At 48.8% G+C, this 22791-nt stretch overlaps 1 protein-coding gene and 4 non-coding genes across 5 annotated transcripts; all 5 read left to right on the top strand.

Moving 5' to 3' along the window:
• The first annotated feature begins 869 nt into the window (after positions 1 to 869).
• TRNAC-GCA lies at positions 870 to 941 on the top strand. The gene has a single exon. It is a non-coding gene; the product is annotated as a tRNA-Cys (tRNA).
• Positions 942 to 2286: 1345 nt separating this feature from the next.
• On the top strand, positions 2287 to 2358 carry TRNAC-GCA. Its single transcript has one exon. It is a non-coding gene; the product is annotated as a tRNA-Cys (tRNA).
• Positions 2359 to 13349: 10991 nt separating this feature from the next.
• On the top strand, positions 13350 to 13421 carry TRNAC-GCA. Its single transcript has one exon. It is a non-coding gene; the product is annotated as a tRNA-Cys (tRNA).
• Positions 13422 to 14548: 1127 nt separating this feature from the next.
• TRNAC-GCA lies at positions 14549 to 14620 on the top strand. Its single transcript has one exon. It is a non-coding gene; the product is annotated as a tRNA-Cys (tRNA).
• Positions 14621 to 14788: 168 nt separating this feature from the next.
• LOC114507418 (nucleoside diphosphate kinase, mitochondrial-like) lies at positions 14789 to 15743 on the top strand. The gene is given in 3 exon segments (XM_036010289.1): positions 14789 to 14827; positions 15250 to 15703; positions 15706 to 15743. Coding segments are annotated over 3 exon segments (525 nt in total). The 3' UTR covers positions 15738 to 15743.
• The last annotated feature ends 7048 nt before the right edge of the window (positions 15744 to 22791 follow it).

The following is a 22791-nucleotide window of genomic DNA, read 5'->3' as shown; positions in this document are numbered from 1 at the left end:
AAGTAAGAAAGTTTAAGGAGTCGCCCATAATCGCTCTATTTATTTTCAGCCTTGGTCTTTAGCCAGGAGCAAACCTGGACAAGCGTGGGTGTCTCAGGGAGGAGCGGAGCGCCCGCAGGCTGGCAGCTGGGCCGCGGAGCCGGCAGGCTGTGGCTGTCTCTCGTTAAACCTGCACATTTACTGTGGAGGACCCTACAGGTCTGCCTTCCAGGGGCCCGGTCCCTGGGGCTGTTTTCAGTCTGGTGTTTTAGTGCACGGCCTAATATTTCCCAGGACAAGTCCTCCAAGGCTGCGCTGTTATTGTCACTGTTTTCTCGGCTTTCCCCCATCTGTCTGGTTTGGGGAAGTAAATGCTCCACCTCTTGTTGACGAGGCCTGTCTTTCCTTCGTACCTCAGGCCAGCAGTTTTAAAAAGACACAACTGGGACTGGATGAAGGACTAAGGAGGCCTGGGCGGTAGGCGAAGAGAGCCGGTGGGGAGGAGGGCAGTGAGTGAGGTCAGAGAAGAGCGGGAAGAGGAAAGATGGGGTGAATAAAAGAGAAGGAGGGCAAAAAGAAAGGATGGGTGAAGGAAAGACAGGTAGACCAGATGGGCTGGGCCCTCTGACCCAGGGCTCCGTGTGGGGAAGGGCTCCAGACCTCCTGGGCTTTCTCATCTAGGTAATGGGAGGGTCCCTGCCCCTGCTGTCTCCTGCTGTGAGCTAACAATTGTGACCAAACCATCAATTATGGGCTGGGGTTCCCATGAGAAAGGCCAGTTTGGAGTGCCAGTGAGACGTGCAGCAGAAGACTCAGAGGCTGTGATGGTTTATAGGGTCTGGGTGTGGCTGTGTATGTATGGAGGTGTGAGTAAGGAAGCATATACAACTGGGGGTATAGCTCAGGGGTAGAGCATTTGACTGCAGATCAAGAGGTCCCCGGTTCAAATCCGGGTGCCCCCTGTGTGTCACTTTTGCCTGGACTCCAGGCTCCCACCAGCCTTCCCTGGTCACTGTGGCTCCAGCATCCCCTCTAGAATGAAACTGGGCTCCGCCCTGCCCTGCCACACCACGGGGGCTCCCCCCTCCCACCTCCGTGCCCTCTGTTGAGAGATGTCTTCACCTTCTTATGTCGTCCTCACAGGAAGCCTGCGAGACAGGTGTTTTCATCAGTGGTCCCCACCTCACAAAAGAGGAAACCGAGGCAGTTCCAAGATTAATGACTGCTGGGGTGTGATGTGTGGCATGGCGACTCCGGTTAGCCACACTGTGTTATGTGTTTGAAAGTTGCTGCCCTGGCTGGCGTAGCTCAGTGGATTGAGTGCAGGCTGCGAACCAAAGTGTCACAGGTTCGATTCCCAGTCAGGGAATGCCTGGGTTGCAGGCCATGGCCCCCAGGAACTGCACATTGATGTTTCTCTCTCTCTCTCTCTATCTCCCTCCCTTCCCTCTCTAAAAAAAAGTAATAAGTAAATAAAATCTTTAGGAAAAAAAAGAAAGTTGCTGAGCGAGGAGATCGTCCAAGTTCTCATGGATGTTAGCTAGACTGAAGTGATTGCTTTTTACTTTGTAATATTTTTCCGGTTTTATTGAGATATAATTGACATGTAACATTGTAGAAATTTGGGGGTACAACATAATGATTCCATATGTGTATATATTACAAAAGGATCACCTCAGTAATAACAGTCTTAAGTTTTCTCCGTATGCTAGTTCGTACATTTTCAATGCTGTGCCATGGGAAGGCATTGTCATATAAAAGCCAATGAATTTGCAAACTTAGATCACCTCAATTCAAGGGCTCTGACCTCCAGAAGCCTTTGTCAGGTGCTTGCCAGGCCCTGGCTTCAGTCCCCTGTCTGCTTTTCTGGGCCACCCCATCATGAAAGGGGGGAGAGTCTGAAGAGAGGTGGGGGACGAGGGGCTGCTGGTTGCCACAGGGCAGGGAGACGGGCTGGTCCAGAGGCAGCAGAGCCCTAGCCCCCATCCTCAAGGGCAGCTGAGTTGAGGCAGGATGAAGTGGAGGCCACTGACTTCTTGATTCCGTCGCTTACTCTTTGTGAGTGGGGGCAAGCTGCTTCCGTCCCCTGTGTCACCATCATCCGTGATGAGGATGGGGATGGTGGTGGTCGTCCTGGGTAGTACTATCACAGATCACTTTTAAATTCATTTATATGAAGCTCTTAGAATAGTTTGCCTCACTTGTTGTAAGTGCTTAATAAATATGAGGTGTCATAGCTGTTGTTACAGGTGTCTTGGGTGTGGCTACCCCATGGAGAAGTCCTGAGGAGGCCCATTCATTCCAGCAGGGGGTATAGCTCAGGGGTAGAGCATTTGACTGCAGATCAAGAGGTCCCCAGTTCAAATCTGGGTGCCCCCTATAATTATCCCACATTTTCCTTTACTCTGCCGGGCTTCTTGGTGACGTGTATGTTATGCTACCATTTGTGTTTATATGTGAAGAGTCAGGGAGAGCCTATGCTTTAATGACTCACATGTATAGATCAGTCTGGCTCAGTTGGTGGAAGACTCATCCCAGACACCAAAAGGTTGCAGGTTTGATCCCAGTCAGTGCACATACCTAGGTTGCAAGTTCAGTCACTGGTCGGGGCACGTACAGAAGCAACCAATCGATGCTTCTCTCTCTCTCTCTTCCCCTCCCCACTTCCTCTCTAAGAACAATAAAAACATATCCTCAGTGAAGATTTAAAAAAAAACAAAAGTAAAGAAGTTATTAACATGGGCTTCCTCCAGGGGAGGCTTAGTGAGAGGAAGAATGTTTACTGTATAGTTTTTTAAATTTCATTTATTTATTTATTTATTCTTTTTTAAGATTTTATTTATTTATTTTTAGAGAGGGAAGGGAGGGAGATAGAGAGAGAGAGAGAGAGAGAGAGAGAGAGAGAGAAACATCAATGTGCAGTTGCTGGGGGTCATGGCCTGCAACCCAGGCATGTGCCCTGGCTGGGAATCGAACCTGTGACACTTTGGTTCCCAGCCCACACTCAATCCACTGAGCTACACCAGCCAGGGCCTATTTATTCTTAAGGGCTTTTTTTTTTGGCTTTAGATTTGCAGAAAGTCGAGAGGAAGATGCAGAGATTTCCCGTAGATCCCTGCTCTCGCCCCATACACAGCCTCCCCATTGTCAGCGTCCCTCACCAGAGTGGCACACGTTCCAGTGGGTGAGCCGCTGACACGTCATTGTCACCCAAGTCCACAGCTGACGTTAGGGTTTGCTCTGGGAAAGGTGTGCATTCTGGGGGTTGGGACCAGTGTGTGACACACGCAGTCAGCCGTACGGTGCCGCACCGAACGCTGTGCCACTGCCCTGAGAGTCCTCTGTGCTCTGCCTGCTGGTCTCCCCCAAACCCCAACTCCTGGCACCCTGCTGACCTGCTGACTGTCGTCACAGTGTTGCCTTTTCCAGACCGTCGTACAGTAGGCAACCCTCTTCGGATCGGCGTTTCTCGCTGAATGATACACGGCGAGGCTTCCTCCCTGTCTTCTCGGGGCTCGTCAGCTCGCTCCTTTGCAGGGCTCCGGTCAGCTCCGTTGTCCGCACGTGCCACAGTCTATCTACCCACTCACCTGCTGGGGGCAGTGTCTTCCGACTGCATGCTTTTTGTACCTTTTGCACACTGTGTCATGCAAATTCTGTGATTTCCATGTTTACTTTTACAAATACAATGGAAAATTTAAAAATAATCAAGTCACGTGAGGCCTCACCCACCGAAAGCGGTGGGGAACCCGGCCTGGGTCTCTTCGCTCTATCTTCCCCTTTGCTGCTGCGTTTTGCCGGAATCTCGAGTTGGTGATGGGCGCTCAGGCTCACTCCTCGCCCAGGTCTGCTCAGGCCACGTGGAGGCAAGCGGTTCCCCAGGGTCCCATTCCCCCCGGGGCTGAGCCCAGGGACCTTCAGCCAGGCCTTCCCAGTTCTGCTGGAGGCCTCTCCAAAGACAGTTTTGTTGGGAGTCTGCCTGCTCCCCAACCCGGACCTGCCTTCCCATCTGGCGGTTCCAGCCAGCACTTCTCCAGTGCGACCTGCCTCCCTCTGCCTCAGAGACTGGGCATGACAGCTACTTAGGCAGCCCACCCAACCTGGCAATTTTGCTTTACTTGTGCAAACACACACTCACATCACACAGAAAACAAGGAAACTCCCCAAGGCTGCTAGAGCACCTTGCAGTGGACATGGGAGCCAATGGAACAGGCTCCCAGTAGCCGGAGATGGGACCATTTGAGGATGGAAAAGAAGACCAAGTGCCATTGATTGGAACACATAAAACATGCATTTAAAAAAAAGCCATTGACTCATTATGGTATTTTTTTTTAAAGCTCCGACTAGTTGGATTTGAAGGTTGTTGCTAAGGCATCAATTTGCTGTTCTGAAAACTCATAAAGAAAAGGACACAATCAAGCATTTGTTCTATACTTTCTGTATTAACTATATTCCGACAGAACCAAATAGCCTATCAAAAAAAATTGAGTTAGCAGAGATCGGGAATTGGAATAAAACCATGGGCAACTCCTAATGACACAGAGGATGTAAGCAAGTTCCACCGATGCCTGCTCAAGCCGTGGGACTGGTGTGTGATGGGGAAAGTTGTAATGCGGGGAACACCTTGGCGCACCAGCTAATCATGAGGAGGGCACAGGTATTTGGTTAAATGTTATCTTGGGGTGTGTGTGCACGAGGGTGTCTCTGGATGAGATTAGCTGGTGTCAGCCGTTCAGCGAGGGCCCGAACAGAACAGAAAGGCAGGAGAAGGGTGAACTTGCTCTCTGCCCGTCTGCTGGAGCCGAGACACTGGTCTGCCTCGGACCCGAGTTCACACCAGTCAGCTCCGGTCCTCGGGCCTTCAGGCTCCAGGCTGGAGCCACATCGGGGCTGCAGAGGGCGGGGCCACGGGACACCTCAGCCTCCGTAATCGCGTGAGCCAATTCCTTATTCTCTCTTTCTCTCTCTCTATGCAGATAATATACAATGATATACAACTGGTTATATAAATTCTATATGCATATAATCAGTTATATAAACTCAATATATATTATACCCATTTATATATATAATTGTATCTATATACAGTTATATAAAATTATACATAGTTACACCAATTTATATATATAATTGGTTATATGAATTATATATGTATGTATAATCAATTATATAAACATATAGAGTTATACTAATTTATATATATAATTGGTTGTATAAATTGTATCTATATACAATCAGTTATATAAAATTGTGTGTGTGTATGTGTGTATATATATATATATATATATTTGGTTCTGTTTCTCTGGAGAACCCTGACACATATATACTGGATAGATACCACCACTTCTTTCTACATTTGAGATTTTCCATAATAAAAGAGAAGAAAGCTTTCTTTCTCATAGATACATATTTTTATAGACAACAAAGGAAACTATGCTAATTAAAAATCATTGTTTCCATTTCTGGTTCTGGTTTGAGTTTGCATTTTGCATCAAGGAAACCAAACTGGTGTTTCAGGCGGAAACTCCTCATGCGTCCGAGTGCCATGGAGACAGGCTGACATTTCCAGGAGGGACTTTGCCGAGAAGCAAGAAGAAACACAGGCGCACACTGAGTACCAGCCCCTGTGGCCTCTGGCTCATTAGCGGCATCGCCGGCATCGCTGGCATCGCCGGGCTCGGTGACGAATGAGGGCGCCTGGGCCGGCACAAGCGGCTAGGCCAGGTGGGCTCCTGCCTTGCGCATTGCGGGGAGGAGCACTTACCTCTGCTTCTCCGGGGGCCCGCCCACTTTTATTTGTATTTGGGATGAAACTGCAGGGTTCCACCACCCTGTAAAAGTGAAACTAGAATCAGCACCCAGTGGTAGGATTGGCCGTCAGAAGTGACATGGAAAGACACATTTATGAGCAGAAATCCTCAAAGTGACTTCTCCAAAGGACTGTCAGAGAGAGCCATGACCTGATTAATTGTGTCACAACCAGATAGCCTACAGCCATGGGGGTGCACCGGTATCTCCCGAATATCGTCGAAGGGAAATCAGACAGGAAAGAACGGGCTGGTGTTTCATCTAATGCTGCCTCGCAGACAGAGACCCGGTTCAATCTGTGTTGTAGCAAGAGTTCTTGCCACACGGTGGCCAGTTTCAGTTCTGGAGTTAGACTGTCCTGGGGAACCGAATTTCTCTGAGCCTCCCCACCTGTAAACCGGGGATAATGATCGCCCCTTTCCGGAGGGTCGATGTGCAGACAAAAGGAGACAACGCGTGGAAAGTGTTCAGTGCTGAGTCTCCGGGTGGCCCCGCACGGCTGTCTTGGAAGGGTAGAGAGGAGTGGGGTCAGTGGAGGAGGGATGGAGAGCCGGGGGGGGCTCTTCCTACAGTTCAGGTGTGGCAGGACATAGTGGAGACGGTCACCAAGCCTCCTAGGGCTGCTATCCAGCCACTCCCCCCATCCAGCCGGGTGGCTCTTCTGCCTGTAACCCCACAGGGAGGGGACGACCCTGTAGAATGCACAGTGTCAGTGTCGGATGTCAAATTCCAACAGTCTGCATGCTGGGCAACTCAGGGAGTAAGACTGGCACCAGAGCAGAGAACATTGTGCCAGAACGGGACAGCCACATGGGAGGTGCCAATGCTGGCAGTGCCAGGGGAACCAAGCAGGAGATGCCGGGGGCACCAGCGTGAGCTCAGAAGGTCCTGCACTCACAATGTGACTGAGCTGACATAGAGAACCTGGTGCCCACCCACCCACGCTGTGGTGCCCTGAAAACCCCTTCAGAACCTAGCTGCAAGACGGGGGAAATTGTGGGGTTTCCTGGGGGGTTGGGACGTTACATTTCTGCCACTTAGCAGAGTGGGATGCAAATCAGAGGTCACAGCCAGTTTGTAGAAAAACTAAGTTCCATACCTTCTACCCCTCCATTGGTGGGCGAAGATTTGTGCACAGGAAGTGGGTCACTGAGCTGAGACACCAGGTGGAGGAGAAGGGACGCTTGTGTTCAGGACACGGAGTGACAGCACTCAGTGACCCGCAGGGAGGGAGGACGCTGAGGTCCCCCAGCTTGGGGCACATGGATGTTCTGGGCTCTCGAGAACGGACAGTACTTTGGAGCAGGAATAGCTCATATAAATTTTCTGGGCCTGAGAAAATACCCTCCAGAGGATTCAATTCCATTTGCTCTGGCTGCAGCCTCACCAAGCAACCCTCTGATCGCTTATTTGGTTTCCCAGGTAACCCGGAGGGCATTCTGGCTTAAGTGTTGCCTTGGAGAGTCTGGTGGGGGAGGCCTCATGAGCCAGGTCAGACCAGGGTCAGGGTCTGGGGCTGCGAGTCCGGGAGGCATGCTCCACACCTGGATGGTTGTGCCAGTCCCGAATTTCTGGATGCTTTTCTGAAGCTGATTGTTAACACTCCAGGGAGGGGCCAAGCAAACACTGCAGGACCATGGAGGCAGGGGTGGGGCGGGGGGATAAAAAAGCGCAGGGGCGAGCACAGCAGGCCCACCAGCACCGAGTTCCCGCTGAGGACCGCTGCCCAGAGCTACAGTTCCGGGGGGATGGCCTTGAACTTGGTATGTTCACTTTCAGGAATCGCTCCTAGGGAAATAAGGAGACTGGGCAAAGATGTGTGTTCATGGTCATCTAGGTCTTTAGAATCCTGGGGGGGCGGGGAATCATCTGCCTGCCAGCGCTCTTAACTCTTTTTTTTTTTTTTTTAAGAAAGGCAACTGCCACATGCTGGGCCTTGTGGAGTCTTAGAAGCTTGACACACGACCTTCTCTGGTAAGTGGGCCTCGAGAGCATGTGTGGAGGTTCCAGCTTCTCGGATACTCTTGGCCAAAGAACAGTCCTCCTCAATCGGAGTAGGCCCATCACACTTCAGAATAATCTGAATTAAAGACCAGAAGTCTTACCCCACAGTCCCACATAGCCAAAAGAGCCTCAGACAGATGCAGAGATGGCGCAGGGGCAGAGCACGTGTAAGTGCGAAGCAAGGACTCTCTGAGGTTTGGAGCAAGGAGGCTTGGTGCCCAGGCCCAGGCCACTAGCGACGCTGACGTCTAGGTTTATCCCTGCCCATTCCTCTTCCTCCAAAGAGCTGGGCTGCAGCTTTTTCAGCCAGGTGCCTCTCCTGGGGTAAGCCGACTGCTGAGAGCTGCTGATAGGTCCCAGGCCTCGGTCCCTGGGGAGGGAAACCAAAACAGAGAGTGGGAGATGGAGAAAAAGGAAGGAAGGAAGGAAGGAAGGAAGGAAGGAAGGAAGGCAGGAAGGAAGGAAGGAAGGAAGGAGGGAAGGAAGGAAGGAAGGAAGGAAGAAACATCTTAGATATTTTTAAAATATATTTATTTTTAGAGAGAGGAGAAGGGAGGAAGAAAGAGAGGGAGAGAAACATCAATGTGTGGTTGCCTCTCACACGCCCCCTACTGGGGACCTGGCCTGAAACCCAGGGATGTGCCCAGACTGGGAATTGAACTGGTGACCCTTTGGTTTACAGGCTGACATCAACCCACTGAGCCACACCAGCCAGGGCAGAAATATCTTAGATACTAAGAGAATGGGTATGATTCCTCCCGTACCAGTCATAATCATCATAATAAGTCCAAACATTAAGTGCACAGACCCTGAGAAAAGGGAGCAGCTTCTGATAGATATGGAGGTGGGTGCCCAGAGCAGTGGTTCACGCAGCTCCCGAGGGAGACACGTGATGGTAAGAGCAGAGCTTGGGAAAGACTGCAATTATGAAAGTGTCTTACTAAGAAAGGGTAATGCTGGGGGTATAGCTCAGGGGTAGGGCATTTGACTATAGATCAAGAGGTCCCCAGTTCGAATCCCAGTGCCCCCTATGTCATTTGACTTTTACTCTAGTGGCAGTATAGCTCGTTATTATCCCACAGGCCCAGTCTGGTGGGGTGTAAATTTCCAACACGTGTTCGAGACTTAAGTGTTGCTCCTGTGACCCACCTCGTGCCTTTCATTTTTACCCCCTCGGCCATGCTCATTTGCTGGAGGGGTAGAGGACGCCTGTCCCAGGCTCCCTCCTTGTTTCCCTGGTGCCTAATTATCATCGTCCTGATTTTATTTGTTTATGCCAAGCTTCCTTCAAAAAAAAATAGGATCTGAGGCAGCTTGCAATAAAAGATGCAATAAAAGGCCAACTGATCGAGCAGGTATTAAAAAAAAAAGGCAAGGGCTGATGTATATGAGGCAGTGCAAGCCACAGAGACGGGAGAATCGCGGGAGCCAGGGGCTGGAGGTGGGAGGAGGCAGAGTCGTTGATCAATCCGGACAGTTTCGCTTGGGGAAGGTGATACAGTTCTGGAGATGGATGGTGACGATGGTCACACAACATGATGAATTACTTGATGCCCCTGAACTGTACGCTTAGAAATAGTGTGTGTGTTTTACCATCGTTTTAAACATTGAAGGCAAAAGAAAAAACAAGGTCTGAATGTTTAGGAGAGAGGGTCAGTCAATATTCTTGAGCCCAGGTTAGGAGAATACAAAGCTTCCGCTGAATACAAAGCTTATCTCTGAGCTTCCCAGCGTTTGAACAGAGGTGAGAACATGGTAACTCGTCTGCTGAGTAGAATGTTTTATTAGCTCTGAGAAAGAGCAGGGCACCTACACGACAAGGGTTTGCAGAGGCTCCACGGGAGAGTGGGTGGGGACTGCCAGGAGGGCGGGCACAGTCACACCGGTCCGCCAGGTCCAGCTCATAGTCCCCTCCAGTGGCACAACCTAAGGGCCCTAGTAATTGGCCAAATTGGATCCCTTTTACAAAACAACAACATAGGAGACTGGGTGGCTTATAACAACGGAAAGTTATTTCTCACAGTCTGGAGTCTGGAAAGTGCAAGGTCAAGGTACCTGCACATTCCGTGTTTGTGAGGACCCGTTTCCTGGTTCGTGGACAAACTGTCTTCCTCCTGCGTCCTCACGCACCCAAAGAGACGACAGAGCTCTTCTGGGGCCTGTGTCACAAGGGCACTAATCCCCTTCCCGAGGGTTCTACCCAGTGACCTGGGGTAATCACCTCCCAAAGGACCCACCTGGACATACTAATTTGGGGGTGCCACAAACACCCCATCTGTACTACATGTCTGTATGACCCAGGAAAGGATTTTTTAACACACCCCCAAATCACAAAAGGTAATTTTAAAAGGTAAATTTGCCTGGCTGGCGTAGCTCAGTGGATTGAGCGGGGGCTGCGAACCAAAGTGTTGCAGGTTCGATTCCCAGTCAGGGCACATTCCTGAGTTGCAGGACATGACCCCAGCAAACGCACATTGATGTTTCTCTCTCTCTCTTTCTCCCTCTCTTCCATCTCTAAAAAAATAAATAAATAAAATCTTTTTTTAAAAAAGGTAAATTTGAGATCTAAATTGAAATTTTCTTAAGACAAGACATTCCTTAAGCAAGGGACTCTGAGTTTTGCAGCCACGTAAGCTGGAGAATGGATTTGTACGAGAATGTAAGCCGATGAAAGGGTCATGGAGGTCTGTTGCAAACACTGTGGACATACTTCACACTCCTGGACTGTCCGCTTAAAAATGGCTTAGAGGGTAAATTCTGCATGCCTTTTCCTTCAACTTAAACTTTTAAAATTATTTTTAAAAGAACTTCTATACAGAAAAAAAATAGCCCAGCAAAAGAATAGAAAAAGACAGGTTAAATAATTCACAGAAGAGGTTTTTTTTATGCCAAATAACCTATGAAAAGATGCTCAATTTTGCTAGAAATGAGGGAAATAAAAATTAATTCAAACAATAGAGAGGCACCATCTTCACGCCCCTCCCAAAACTTAGGATACGTTGAGATTTTACTAGATCAAGAGTTGGCGAGGGGAAAATGGTATTTGCATCTGTGCACAATGGAAGTACAATTGGTACACTCGCTGTGGGGAAACTTTGGGCAATAAAAATCGTAAAGTAAAATGACAACAACTACATAACCCTGTAATAGTAACATTAAAAGTGTGCATACAATCCAGGAATTTCATTTCGGGGAAGATCCCCCGGAGAAGCCGCAGCAGAAGAGCATCCGGAGACGTGTACGAAGATGCTCATTGTGGCATCATTTGCAAAACAACAGGGAACATCCCTAGTATGCCCACTCATAGTGCCACAGATGCATACAACGTTTGCGCTTCTCTAATGCACCCAAATAAAGCAGTTGAAGGTAGTTTGATGGGGAGTCCGAGATGAAACAGGCACAGGCGCCAAAGGGAGGAGTGAGACAGAGCGCCCCGGGCACGCCCCCAAGTCCCTCCCGGCGATCAGATCACTCACCCCCCCTCCCCCAGGTGTGAGAGCGTCAGGGTGCTGGGGATCCCGAGTGTTGTGCAGACACGCTTTTCCGGCCAGACGGTGCTGTGAGGGCCCCTCCTCAGTAGAGGAAGAGTCGGGGCGTTCTCCCCCACGTTGAGCCTAGGGAAGGGGTTTTGTGGGGTTCACCAGAGGCCCGGGTCCTGCGTCCTGGGGCTGGTGTCTGCAGTGGGGTGTGTCTAGCCCTCTGGACAGAGAGGGGCCAGGCCGCGCTCTGGAATCAGCAGGTGCCACCCGAGTGGGTGGGAACACAAGGCCCACGAGGGTTTCCTGGGCCACACGGAGAGAGGCGTTCTGCAGCGATTTCAGGCTCTCTGCGAGAGGACAGGGCCACGGGCCCTAACAGAGAGGGCTGGGACGCGGATCCCGGAGAGCCGGGAGAGGGACGCACGACCGGGCCACGGAGCTGGTCGGGGGTCCCGGCAGAGGCCTCGGACGTTCCGAGGAGACGCCCCAGGAGCAACTCCAGATGTTCCCCAGCCTGGAGAGAATGAGTGTGTCTTACCCAGAACTCACCCAGCGAGAGCTTTCCCCGTCTCCTTCCCTCTCCTCCTTCCCTTCCTTCTCTTCGCCTAGACGCGAGCATTGGATGCCAGGGGGAGACCGGATGGGAGACGAAGGACCGCGTCCCCACTCTCCCCCTTCTCGGGGAGGGCGGACATGCAATCAGGTCCAGAGAGAGTGCTGGTTACTGCCGGGGACCAGACACTCTGACGACAGAACTCAGCCTGCCACCCGGGGCTTTCTGTTGCCTAGGAATGGTCATTCAAGTTGCCTGGAGAAGAGAAAAGTTTCACTGAGAAAAGTTTAGAGGGACAGCGTGAGAGGCAAAGATGAGGTTGCTCTTCCTGTGACTTCGTGAGGATTCGGAGAAAACAGACCCCTCACATACAGCAGTCAGAGGGTGAAACAGGCGCGGCCACTCCGGGAAACAGGGTGACAGACTCCTACCACACTGAATGCACACACTCCACATGTGATGGCCGGTTTTCTGTGTGGCCTTGCCTGGTCACGTGGCTGCTCAGATTTTTGGTGGGACACCACCCTGGGGGTGGGGGCGAGGGTGTTTGTAAATGAGAGTAAGTGCGAGAGGGCCCCTGGGACAGGGAAGCAGCCCCCTGCCCGCAGCGCGTGAGGAGCGGAGCCCTCTCTGCAGCAGCACCTGAGAGCGAGTTCAGACCCGAGACCCGCTCCCCCAGCCCCAGGCAAACCCTCAGGTGAGCAGCGCCGGCTGACAGTGCACCTGCAAGCTCCTGAGAGACCCTGAGCCAGAGCCCCCCAGCAAAGCCACCCCCAGATCTCCGAACCCCTGAACCTGCAAGACAGGGTGAAGATGTGTCATCCGAAGTTGCTAAGTTTTCATTTAGTTTGTGTCTAAGACGGAGTCCTTGTGCCATCAATGCTGACGCACCTGCCCTGGAACCTCCCGAGCCCCCTAACCTGTTGGGGAAAGCACCAGGAAGACAGGGACTCGGTCATGGCAGAGAAATCCCAAGAAATGGTCTAGGAAGTGTGTGTCATCATGGACTGGAGGGGACGGCTAAAGAACAGACGGGAAGCAGCCGTGAGCCGGGAGGGCAGGGCACACGGGACAGAAAGATGAAATCAGAGCTGAAGTTCAAGTGCCTTAGAGATCTGAGTCCGTGCTCCGCCAGAGATGCCCCCTGCAAGCTTGCAGGACTCGGAAGGGAGGCGGAGGAGCTCGTCTTGGCCCCACACTGTGGACAGCTCAAAAGTAGCCTCCACTGATCAGCAGGCGAAGAGCAGTCCAGTCCTTGCTCAGGAATGACCAGCTCGCCTCCGGGCTCCATCTTCCGCCTGGTACACCAGGTGAGGTACACACTTCGCTGCCCCGGATGGACCCTCAGTGACCCTTTCACACTGGTGCTCAGAAGAGATGGCGCCTTTCTGGGAGAGGAATAATTATGGCCTAAGAGTCGCAAGTACAGTTGAGCAGGACTAGCAACCCTCTGCTGAGTCAGAGTCCGCAGCCTGTGTGTGAGTGGAGGTGTAAAGTGTATTAATTACACATCATTGTTAATCAGAGGGGGTATAGCTCAGGGGTAGAGCATTTGACTGCAGATCAAGAGGTCCCCGGTTCAAATCCGGGTGCCCCCTCAGAGGGTCTCTTTTTCCTCCTTGAGCTGAACTGACAGAGTCAGTTCTGTGCAGACCGTACTGTAGACCCCCTTTATGGCCCCCCTTCTGATTTAGGACCCAGCCAGGACACTGGGCACAGCCTTGAAGGCCAAGGACAAGCCCAAATCCACCCCCAATGCCAACTTCAAGGGTCTGTTTCCTGGGACCCCAATGGGACCAACTTCAGTATCATCCACGGTCCAGTCCAGAGACAAAAACTGAGCCAGTTCTTCTAACCGGATGTGATGTAAATTATCGCTAACCAGCATACCAATGTCCTACAGCTTGTGCAGGGGGTGCCTGTGTGGGTGTCACAGCGTGGGTGACATGAACAACAGAAATGCGGTGTCTCACAGTCCTAGATGCCAGCATCTGAAATCGAGGTGTCAGGCGGGCCTGTGCTCTCTGCTAAGGCTCTAGAGGGGGGTCCTTCCTGGCCTCCCTCCAGCTTCCAGTATTTGTTGGTGACCCCTGGCCTTCCTCGGCTTGTAGGTGCATCACCCAGGCTCTGCCTCTGTCTTTGGCCTGTGAGTCTCTTCTCTTCTCATGACACCCATCACGTTGGAGTAAAGACCCATCCTACTTCATGTTAACAAATCCCACTATTTTAGGTAGAGACAGTAAGAGAGAGAGAGAAAGAGAGAGAGAGAGAGGGAGAGAGATCAATTTGCTCTTGAACTAACGATGCATTCATTGGTTGATTTTTGCCTATGACCTGACCGGGGCTTGAACATGCAACCTTGGTACAACCTTGGCATATTGGGAGTCCCGTCTTTGAGGGGCTCCAGGCTGGGTCCGGCCATGGGGACCTGGAGTCTATTCTCAGGTGCTCAGCACAAACCCACTGCACAGATGTGACTGCTGGTCCTTCCAGCTGTCAGGGGCTGTTCCCCAGGTTACTGCCCGCTTCTGGGACCTGACGGTGGAGAGGCTGTGGAGCTGTGGGAGGAGGAAACCTGTCACTTCTTCCAACGTGGGGGGAGGAATTAGCAGGTAAAGCAGGTTTGACAACTCAGCCAAGCCACGGGGAAGGGGGTCATCTGGGGCAGAAGCTCTGGGCGTGGCTGCAGGGACAAAGGGTGCTCATCAGGCTCACTGGTATGGCAGGGGGTATAGCTCAGGGGTAGAGCATTTGACTGCAGATCAAGAGGTCCCCAGTTCAAATCTGGGTGCCCCCTAGCATTTTAGTCTCTAAAGGTCTCAAAGGAGTTTCAGTTTTCTCTCCTCTTGCTGAGTCTGGTCTCCGAGTCTCCCTGCAAAGGGTGAAGAAGCAAAGGGACCCATCCCACCCAGCACAGGGCTGCTCTGCTCAGGTGAGGTGTTTGTCCAAGTCCTCTGATCTCCTCATGGTCCCCTCGCCTGGTCCCCTGCTCTCCAATGTGAATGTGATCTCCTGACTGAGCCCGAGGACTTGGCCTTCTCTGTGGCCAGAGAGAAATCGAGATCCCAGCTGTGAAGGAACAAGAGTCGGCCTGCTGGCCGGCTTCTCAACAGTGGCCCAGGGAAGCCAGAGGATGGTGCAACGCCGCAGCGCGTGTGTTGAGAAGAAACAAGAGCCAGCTCTGAGTTCTATCCCCAGCTAAACTGTCCTTCAGGGACAGACAAGGCTGAGTGTCCCCACCAACAGGCTCTCACTAAAGAGAATTTTAAATACAAACATTGAAGAAAAAAAAAAATGTTCCCAGATGGGAGGTCTGAGTCATGAGAAGGAAAGTGGAACAAGGAAATTGTAAGATACGTAAGTAAATCCAAAATCACTGACCATATAACACAATATCAACGTCTCATTTACAAGGTTTTTTAAAAGGAAGAACTGGCCGCATGCTCCTCTAGTGTTCAGCCAGCATGGCCGGCCTGGCAGCATGAGCGGCCTCTTGGGGCGTGCCCTGCTGGGGAGGCCGTGGTGAGGCCCACCCGGGCCCCTGCCTGCTGGTGCACCCCAGCTTGGGTGCCAGAGAGTGTCCTTGCTGAGCACTACCGAGACCCTCAGAGGAAGCCCTCCTACCCAGCCTGCATCAGCTCCATGAGCTCCCGCTGTGGTGGCGTGGTCTGGGGAGGCCCCAGTGCGGTCTGTACATCAAGCGTGATGGTAGGACACACGGAGTCATCTGAGGCCGTCCCCCTACCCCTTCCGCACCTTCCAGGACACTTCAGTTTCCACATCAGCAGGAGCGTCGTCCACGCCAGCGACTCGGAGGAGGAGGCCCAGAGGGAGGAGACCCAGCTGTGGTTCCAGAGCAGTGGGCTGGTGGACCCGGCAGAGATGGCCACCGCAGCGGCCTGCACCCAGCCTGAGCTGGGGCTGCCCCCACATCCGCCTGGACCAGCTGCCTCCGTCCCCAGGAACTGGGGCCACCCCGTGCTCTGCTCATCTGGCCCAGACCCCCTCCCTGCCATCTCCAGAAACGTGCATAGCTTAACCTCCTCCCCTCCAGAGGGGAGACATTGACATTCATCATGCTGTGAAAAATAAGGTAGAACTAAAATACTGGTTAACAATAACATAAGGAATGGGATCATAAGAGTTCAGTGTAATTTGAGAGGACAGTGAAGAGATTTATTCACTTAGACTTTAAAACTTTACATGTAGAAATATTTAAAATACCATTTATTATATATATATGGGGGGGGCAGTGGGGGAGAAAGAAAGGGAGAGAAATACCAATGTGAGAAAGAAACATCAGTTTGGTGCCCTGATGAGGAATCGAACCAGGCGACCTTTCGCTTTGCGGGATGACATCCGACCCGCTGAACCAGACCACTTCAGGGCAGGGGTATCGTTTTGAAGGTTGCGTTTTGCCAAGTTAAAGGCAGTAAGGGAATGCATGGTCTTATGCTAGTCATCTTGCCAAACCCTCATTAATTGTAGTAATTTGTTGCTTCTTTTAGATTTCTTATGTATGCGATCGTATCGTCTAAAAATGCAAACATTTTGTTTTTCTGTCCATTCCTTATAAATTTTATTTCTTTTCTCACCTTACTGTACCGACCAGGACTCCGGTATAATGCTGGATAAAGGCCTTGACAGTGGATACTGTCTCGTTTTGATTTCACGAGAAAAGCTTTCAACATTCCACTGTTAAGTCCATGCTGTGGACTTCACTTGTGTAAATGGTCTTGACCAAATTAAGGAATTTTCCTTCTAGTTTGCTAAAATAAATTATCGTGGATTGATGCAGAATTTTATCAAACCCCTCCTTTTTTAAGCTGTTGAGATAATCATATGCTCTTTGTCCTTTAGTCCATTATTAAACGGTGAATTACATATATTGCTTTTTATAAAACTAAACACGCTTTGCATTCTAGATGTAAATCCAACTTGGTCATGGAGTCCTATCGTTTTTATACAGGGCAGGGCTAAAGTAGGTTTTCAGTTACGCATACTCAAAACAGAGTTTATTCTTTCTTTAAATTTCTTTATTTATCGATTTGAGAGAGAAGAAGGGAGAGAGGAAGAGACAGAGAAACATGGATTTGTTGTTCCACTGGGTTATGCCTTCACTGGTTGACTCTTTTTTTTTTTAAGATTTATTTATTTATAGAGAGGGAAGGGAGGGAGGGAGGGAGAGAGAGAAAGAGAGAGAAACATCAATGTGCGGTTGCTGGAGGTCATGGCCTGCAACCCAGGCATGTACTCTGACTGGGAATCGAACCTGCGACACTTTGGTTCGCAGCCCGCGCTCAATCCACTGAGCTACGCCAGCCAGGGCTGGTTGTCTCTTGTATGTGCCCTGAACTGGGGATCGAACCCACAGCCTTGGTGTATCGGGATGACGCTCTAACCAACCGAGACAACCGGCCAGGGCTCAGCGTATCCTTGCATTACTATTTATTAATAAATGCATTATTTGCCATACAAACAACTCTGAGCCTGCTTTTGCCCATCCCTGTGTGTTTAGTTGGATTACAATTTATCTGATTTGGACCTATGTTATGAGTCAGATCCGCCTATACTTTTTTGTTTGCACTGCCCCTGTTGGGTTTTGGTATGCAGATAGTGTTTTAGATACCTTCTGTACATAGAGTTAGTGATGCTTTAACCCAGTATGACAGTCTTTGTCTTTTAATCTGGGGCTTTCCATTTATTTCCTTTCAATGCAATCGCTGATGTGTTGGTATTCGCATCTACTACCTTATTTGGTGCTTTCAGTGCTTATCCCTTACACGTTTTTCTCTTTCTATTTTTATTTCATTGAGATTTCTTTATAATGTCATTATGCTCCACTGCTAGTTTGCAAATATAAATGCTATGTCTTCTATTTTTGTGGTTATACTAGAAACTCCATCAGCCTGTGTGTGGTTAACCAAAAACTTTACCCTCCTCTCAGACAACACAGGCTTCTTACAACACTTGAACTTTTTTCTACTTCCCTCTGGCTTCTTATGATTCCAGCGGCCCCGGGTGCTCCTTTGGCATCCTTTGTTCTACCGCAGTGGAATTTGCTCCAGGCCCTTACTCAGTGGTGTTGTGAGCCTTCAAAGCTGCTGGAGCCCCTTCCTCTTGATCAGCATCCGGAGGGCTCAGGATTCCTCCGTGTGGCTGTAGTTTCTCCCGAGCGCCCCCTCACTTCCTGCGGAGGGGAAGGAGCGCGTGGGGTTAGCTCCAGGTGTCCACTGTCGTTGTGGCCAGCGGCTGTTTCTCCCAGAGCTGCCACCGCATCTTCAAAGCTGGGGGGGCGTGCTTTTTTCATGCGTATATTTTTCAGTTATAGTTTCCACTCCTTCTTGTCCTGGATCAGTTCCAGGTGTGCGGCACAGCGGTTAGAGAAGCGTGTGCTGTACGGAGGGGTCCTCCTGCTGCTTCAAGCCCCCAGCGGGCCCGTCCGCAGTTACTACGTGTTACTGACTCTCTTCCCTGGGCCGCACTTGACACCCCCGTGGCTGCTCTGTAACCGCCAGCCTGTGCTTCTCCATCCCTCCCGCTTCCCCTCCCAGCCGCCGACCCCCCTCCCCCGCCCCCATCAACTGTCAGTCTGCACTCCTATGAGTCTGTTCCTATTTTCTTTCTTTATTTTGTTCTTTAGATTTGCCTTTCTCTGTCTGACTTATTTCACTCAGCATAATACCTTCTAGTTCCACCCATGCTGTTGCCAAAGGTAAGGTTTCTTTCTTTTTTTTTTTCTTTATGTTTGTGGCCGAGTAGTATTCCGCTGTGTACGTGTACCACAGCTTTTTGATCCACTCATCTATTGATGGATATTTGGGTTGCTTCCATATCTTGGCGATCGTGAATAATGCTGCAATGAACGTGGGGGTGCCTGCATGTGCCTATATTCCTTAGCATTGGTGTTTTGTGTTTCTTTGGATGTAGTCCCAGAAGAGAAATCGTTGGTTGGTTTGTTGTTGTTGTTGTTGTTGTTGTTGAGCAATTACAGTTTTTGTCATCATTAAGTTTCTGGGTTTATAATTCCCTTTACTGGACACTTGCATGACATTGCCAAAGGACCAGGAAGGGGAGTGCCTCAAAGGCCCCAGCTGCGGGTTGCACACCTGGTGTGTAAATGGCAGCCGGCCTCTGCGTGTGCCCGCCCTGCTTTCAGAAGAGAAGAAAGCCTGAACTGGGGGAGGGGGGGGAGGCAGCTATTTTTGGAAGATTCTGCTTGGCTCCCTAAATCATCCCCCCCAGGGGCAGCCCCCACCTTCTCCACAGGTAAGGAAGGCATTTCCCTCTGTGGCCGCACAAGAATCTTGCCCCAACCAGCTTCAGGTCTTCCTGAGCCAGCTTTCAGTGCCGCCAATATCCCCCCAGTTTTTTCTGGCTGACGTCAGCAAGTCCTCAGCCAGGAGGGAGTGAGCGTGAGCCTGCGTTTTACCGTGGGAGAGACGTGCGTTTGGAGGTCGTCTCTACCATCTGCCACCTTCGTGACAGCAGGCAGGTCACCTGGGCCCTGGGAACTTCATTCTCCATGTCTCAAACATGGGTGTGTCTACGAATTGCTCTACAGAGTTGTATAAAACCGCGTGCCCTGAACTTGAGGAGCAAGTTAAAGGATGTTCGAGATCATTTTTGACACTCTATAATTTTTGCCTGATATCCTGGCTGTATGCAGAATCATTTGCAGGGAGATAAAGCAGGACCAAGATCAGGCCAAGAGAGTAAATGAGACTTGTGAGCCCTGGCTGGGTGGCTCAGTGGATTGAGTGCTGGCCTGTGAACCAAAGGGTCGCCGGTTCTAGTCCCAGTCAGGGCACATGTCTGGGCTGCAGGCCAGGTCCCCAGTGAGGGGTGTGCGAGAGGCAACCAATCTCCCATTGATGTTTCTCTCCCTCTCTTTCTTCTCCCTTTCCCTCTCTCTAAAGATAAATAAATAAAATCTTAATGAGAAAAGAGAGCCAAGGAGACTTCAAGGTATACAGCAAAAGGTGCCTGTCAGCATAGTGCAAAATCTGAGGCCAAGGGATGTGGGAAGCAAAGCACAGGAAAAGAATAATAAATGTCAATGGAGACAGACAAAAAGGAAAAGTAAATGCATCCATCTCAGGATGTTAGTGGCCATTGCTAGCAAAATACAAAATAATTTCAACCTATTTACACCACATAAATATAAAATGATTTTTAAAACTTACAAATGACATCCATAATTTCAGCCTAGGTGGACAACAACCACTTAGAAATCTTCATCTGCAGTCACAGGAACGAGATCAGTGCGCAGTTGCTGGGTCTGCACGTTTGCCCGGGTGAGAGATGCACGCTCGCGGGCTGGCCTTCAGACCCCAGCTCGGCCTTCCTGCCAGATTCTGCTGTGTCTCTGTGGCTGCAGCCTTGGCCTTTGCCGAATGGAAGAGCTGAGCACTCAGTGTCCTTTCCGGCACCTCAGACTGGCCGTGAGTGATGACGGCAGCTGGGGAGATTTCCATCGCGTCCCACCAGCACATCAGTCTGCAGTGGCAGAATCATGGCCAGGCATCCGCAGTTATTGGTACTCCTTGAGTACCTGCTTTCCAGGGCAGGGGTTCCAAATTCTAGCAGTAACTAGGAAGCTCAAGATCTGATGATGGACTTCTTATGTTGAAATGCTCACAGCCTGTTGAAGTGTATATGATTGTATTTTTAACATTGTAAAAGTAAAATGCTATAATAATTATTGAAGGTTATGGAAAGTATTGATTCTGTGGAATAAATGAGAACTTTCAAATAGTTAAATAAATATATGAACAGTTAATATGAATATTGAGAAAATGTTATCCAGATACCTTTAGAAAGAATGTTATATCTTTTTTGAGCCTACAGATATTTATGAAAATGTAACTATTACTACAGGGGAAAATAATAAAAGTTATATTACATCATAATCTAATTACTGTAGAATAATTTGTTGCAATTGCATACATAACACTAAGTAAAATAGTCTTTAGAAGCTGATGTTTAATTATTTAATTCTGTAATTGTTAATTAAATACTTAATCATTTAACTATTTAGTCTGTAAATCTTTAAAAAGAAAAGTCTTTGTGGTTTTTTACATATCAGAGGGACATATTAAAAGCAGAATATTAATTTGCTTTTATGGCTTGAAATGAGAATATTAATATGGCTACTTCAAAATTTCACAAGGGAAAAATACTCAGGTACTGTATAACACATGTATGGTAAATAATCTTTGATTGAAACATAATTGAAAATATAGAGAGAGATGAAAAAAAGTTGAGAGTTTAGATAAAATGAGACACCCCAAATACATTTGTTCTCTCTAAACAATTAACTTTACAAAAATGTTTTTGATAAGACAATGCCTCATGGCTTGGGAACTGTGAAGGCTATTTTTTTTAAGCTTGTAGAAATAATTGCTATAGGCTGATCATTGTTTTCAGCAGTTGAACAACAAGGATTTTTTTGAGATTTACCCAAGCCATGAATTCTAAATACTAATTTCCTTTAGAAAAATGTATAAGTACCTTTTCCTGATTTATATTTGCTGTGTACAAAAAGATTAATGAAATTCTGTTTTTTAAGATTTTATTTATTTATTTTTAGAGAGTGAAGGGAAGGAGATAGAGAGAGAGAGAGAAACATCAATGTGCGGTTGCTGGGGTTATGGCCCGCAACCCAGGCATGTACCCTGGCCGGGAATCGAACCTGAGACACTTTGGTTCGCAGCCCACGCTCAATCCACTAAGCCATGCCAGCCAGGCTAGATTAATGAAATTCTTAAGTACGCTGCCACCGTGTCTGGTTTCTGTGACATTTGGACACGAAGGATCAACCTTAATTTCTCAGGTTCAACAACATAGAGGAGTGATGATTAATTCAACCATATTTCCACTTTCCTTACTTGACGAAAGAGTCCTGGGTCCCACACGCAGAGTGAAGCTGACTGCAAGTAATATTCATGGAATGCAAAGTCAGTGAAGAGAAATGCGTGAAATGATCATTGACTGCGGACCAGATATGGTGAAGGCTAGGAGCACCGCATACTATAGTTTGTTTACGCCCTTTCGTTTTATATTCAGGGATGGAGGTAGCTTCAAAACAGGTAATAGAAAATAATTGGTTGTAAGTGGAAAGGTTGTCAGCCACTTCCGCCAATAATACATTATATGATTTACGATAGATTTTGAAATTATCATGTATATATACAAAATATTTAAACAAGATGAAACAGCAGCTCTTAGGTTCTTCAAAGACTTATAGAACAAAGAAAACCTTAATTTTGTGTTTTCCGGAGAATACTGCATAGTAAGATTTACTAATGACCAATAGTTGCTTCCATAGAGAGCAGTTGGCAAGAACTTGCTCAACAAACTGACGTGCTTACACGATTTCTGCTGAAACGATTTCCCTTTGATTCTGTTCCAGTGAAGAAGATGCTACAATTTGTGTGCCTACAGGGAAAGCTAAGATGCAGGTGAAAACTTCGATTACTTTCTTAACTTGAAAACCGATTAAATTGCTTCATTTTCACATTTCTAGGTCCAAACTTTAAGGACAAATTATCTCCCTAGTGATTGTGTATAGCAGCAAGAACAGACAAAAACATCAGAAGTTGGAAATAAAAAATATGAACACAACAACCTTAAATTTACTTCTGAAAATAGGTATCTTCTTGAAATAGTGCACAAAATTTCAGTCTGTGAAATTGCTTCAATGAAATGCCATCCCCATCCAAAAAATTTTCAAGACCAAGAATTAAAAGGTAGTGAAGACTTTACCTTAATAAGTTCCTACTAGAGGAAGGACCACTTAATAAACTAGTAGCAATGTTACCGTATTATACTGGCAGAACTAGCCTTGCTGGCCCATGAAGCTAGTTGAAAGTATCTTATTTAGTGACATCCCTGTTTAAGTGGCCCTTGAGGTATGCAGCAGTTGACTATCTACATTTTTTAATAAAATTATAAAAATTAACATTC

This window comes from Phyllostomus discolor, chromosome 10 (genome assembly GCF_004126475.2).
Source record: "Phyllostomus discolor isolate MPI-MPIP mPhyDis1 chromosome 10, mPhyDis1.pri.v3, whole genome shotgun sequence".
In the NCBI taxonomy this organism is placed as follows: domain Eukaryota; kingdom Metazoa; phylum Chordata; class Mammalia; order Chiroptera; family Phyllostomidae; genus Phyllostomus; species Phyllostomus discolor.
The sequence above is the reverse complement of the archived record's forward strand: the minus strand, read 5'-3'. Positions and strand labels throughout refer to the sequence as shown.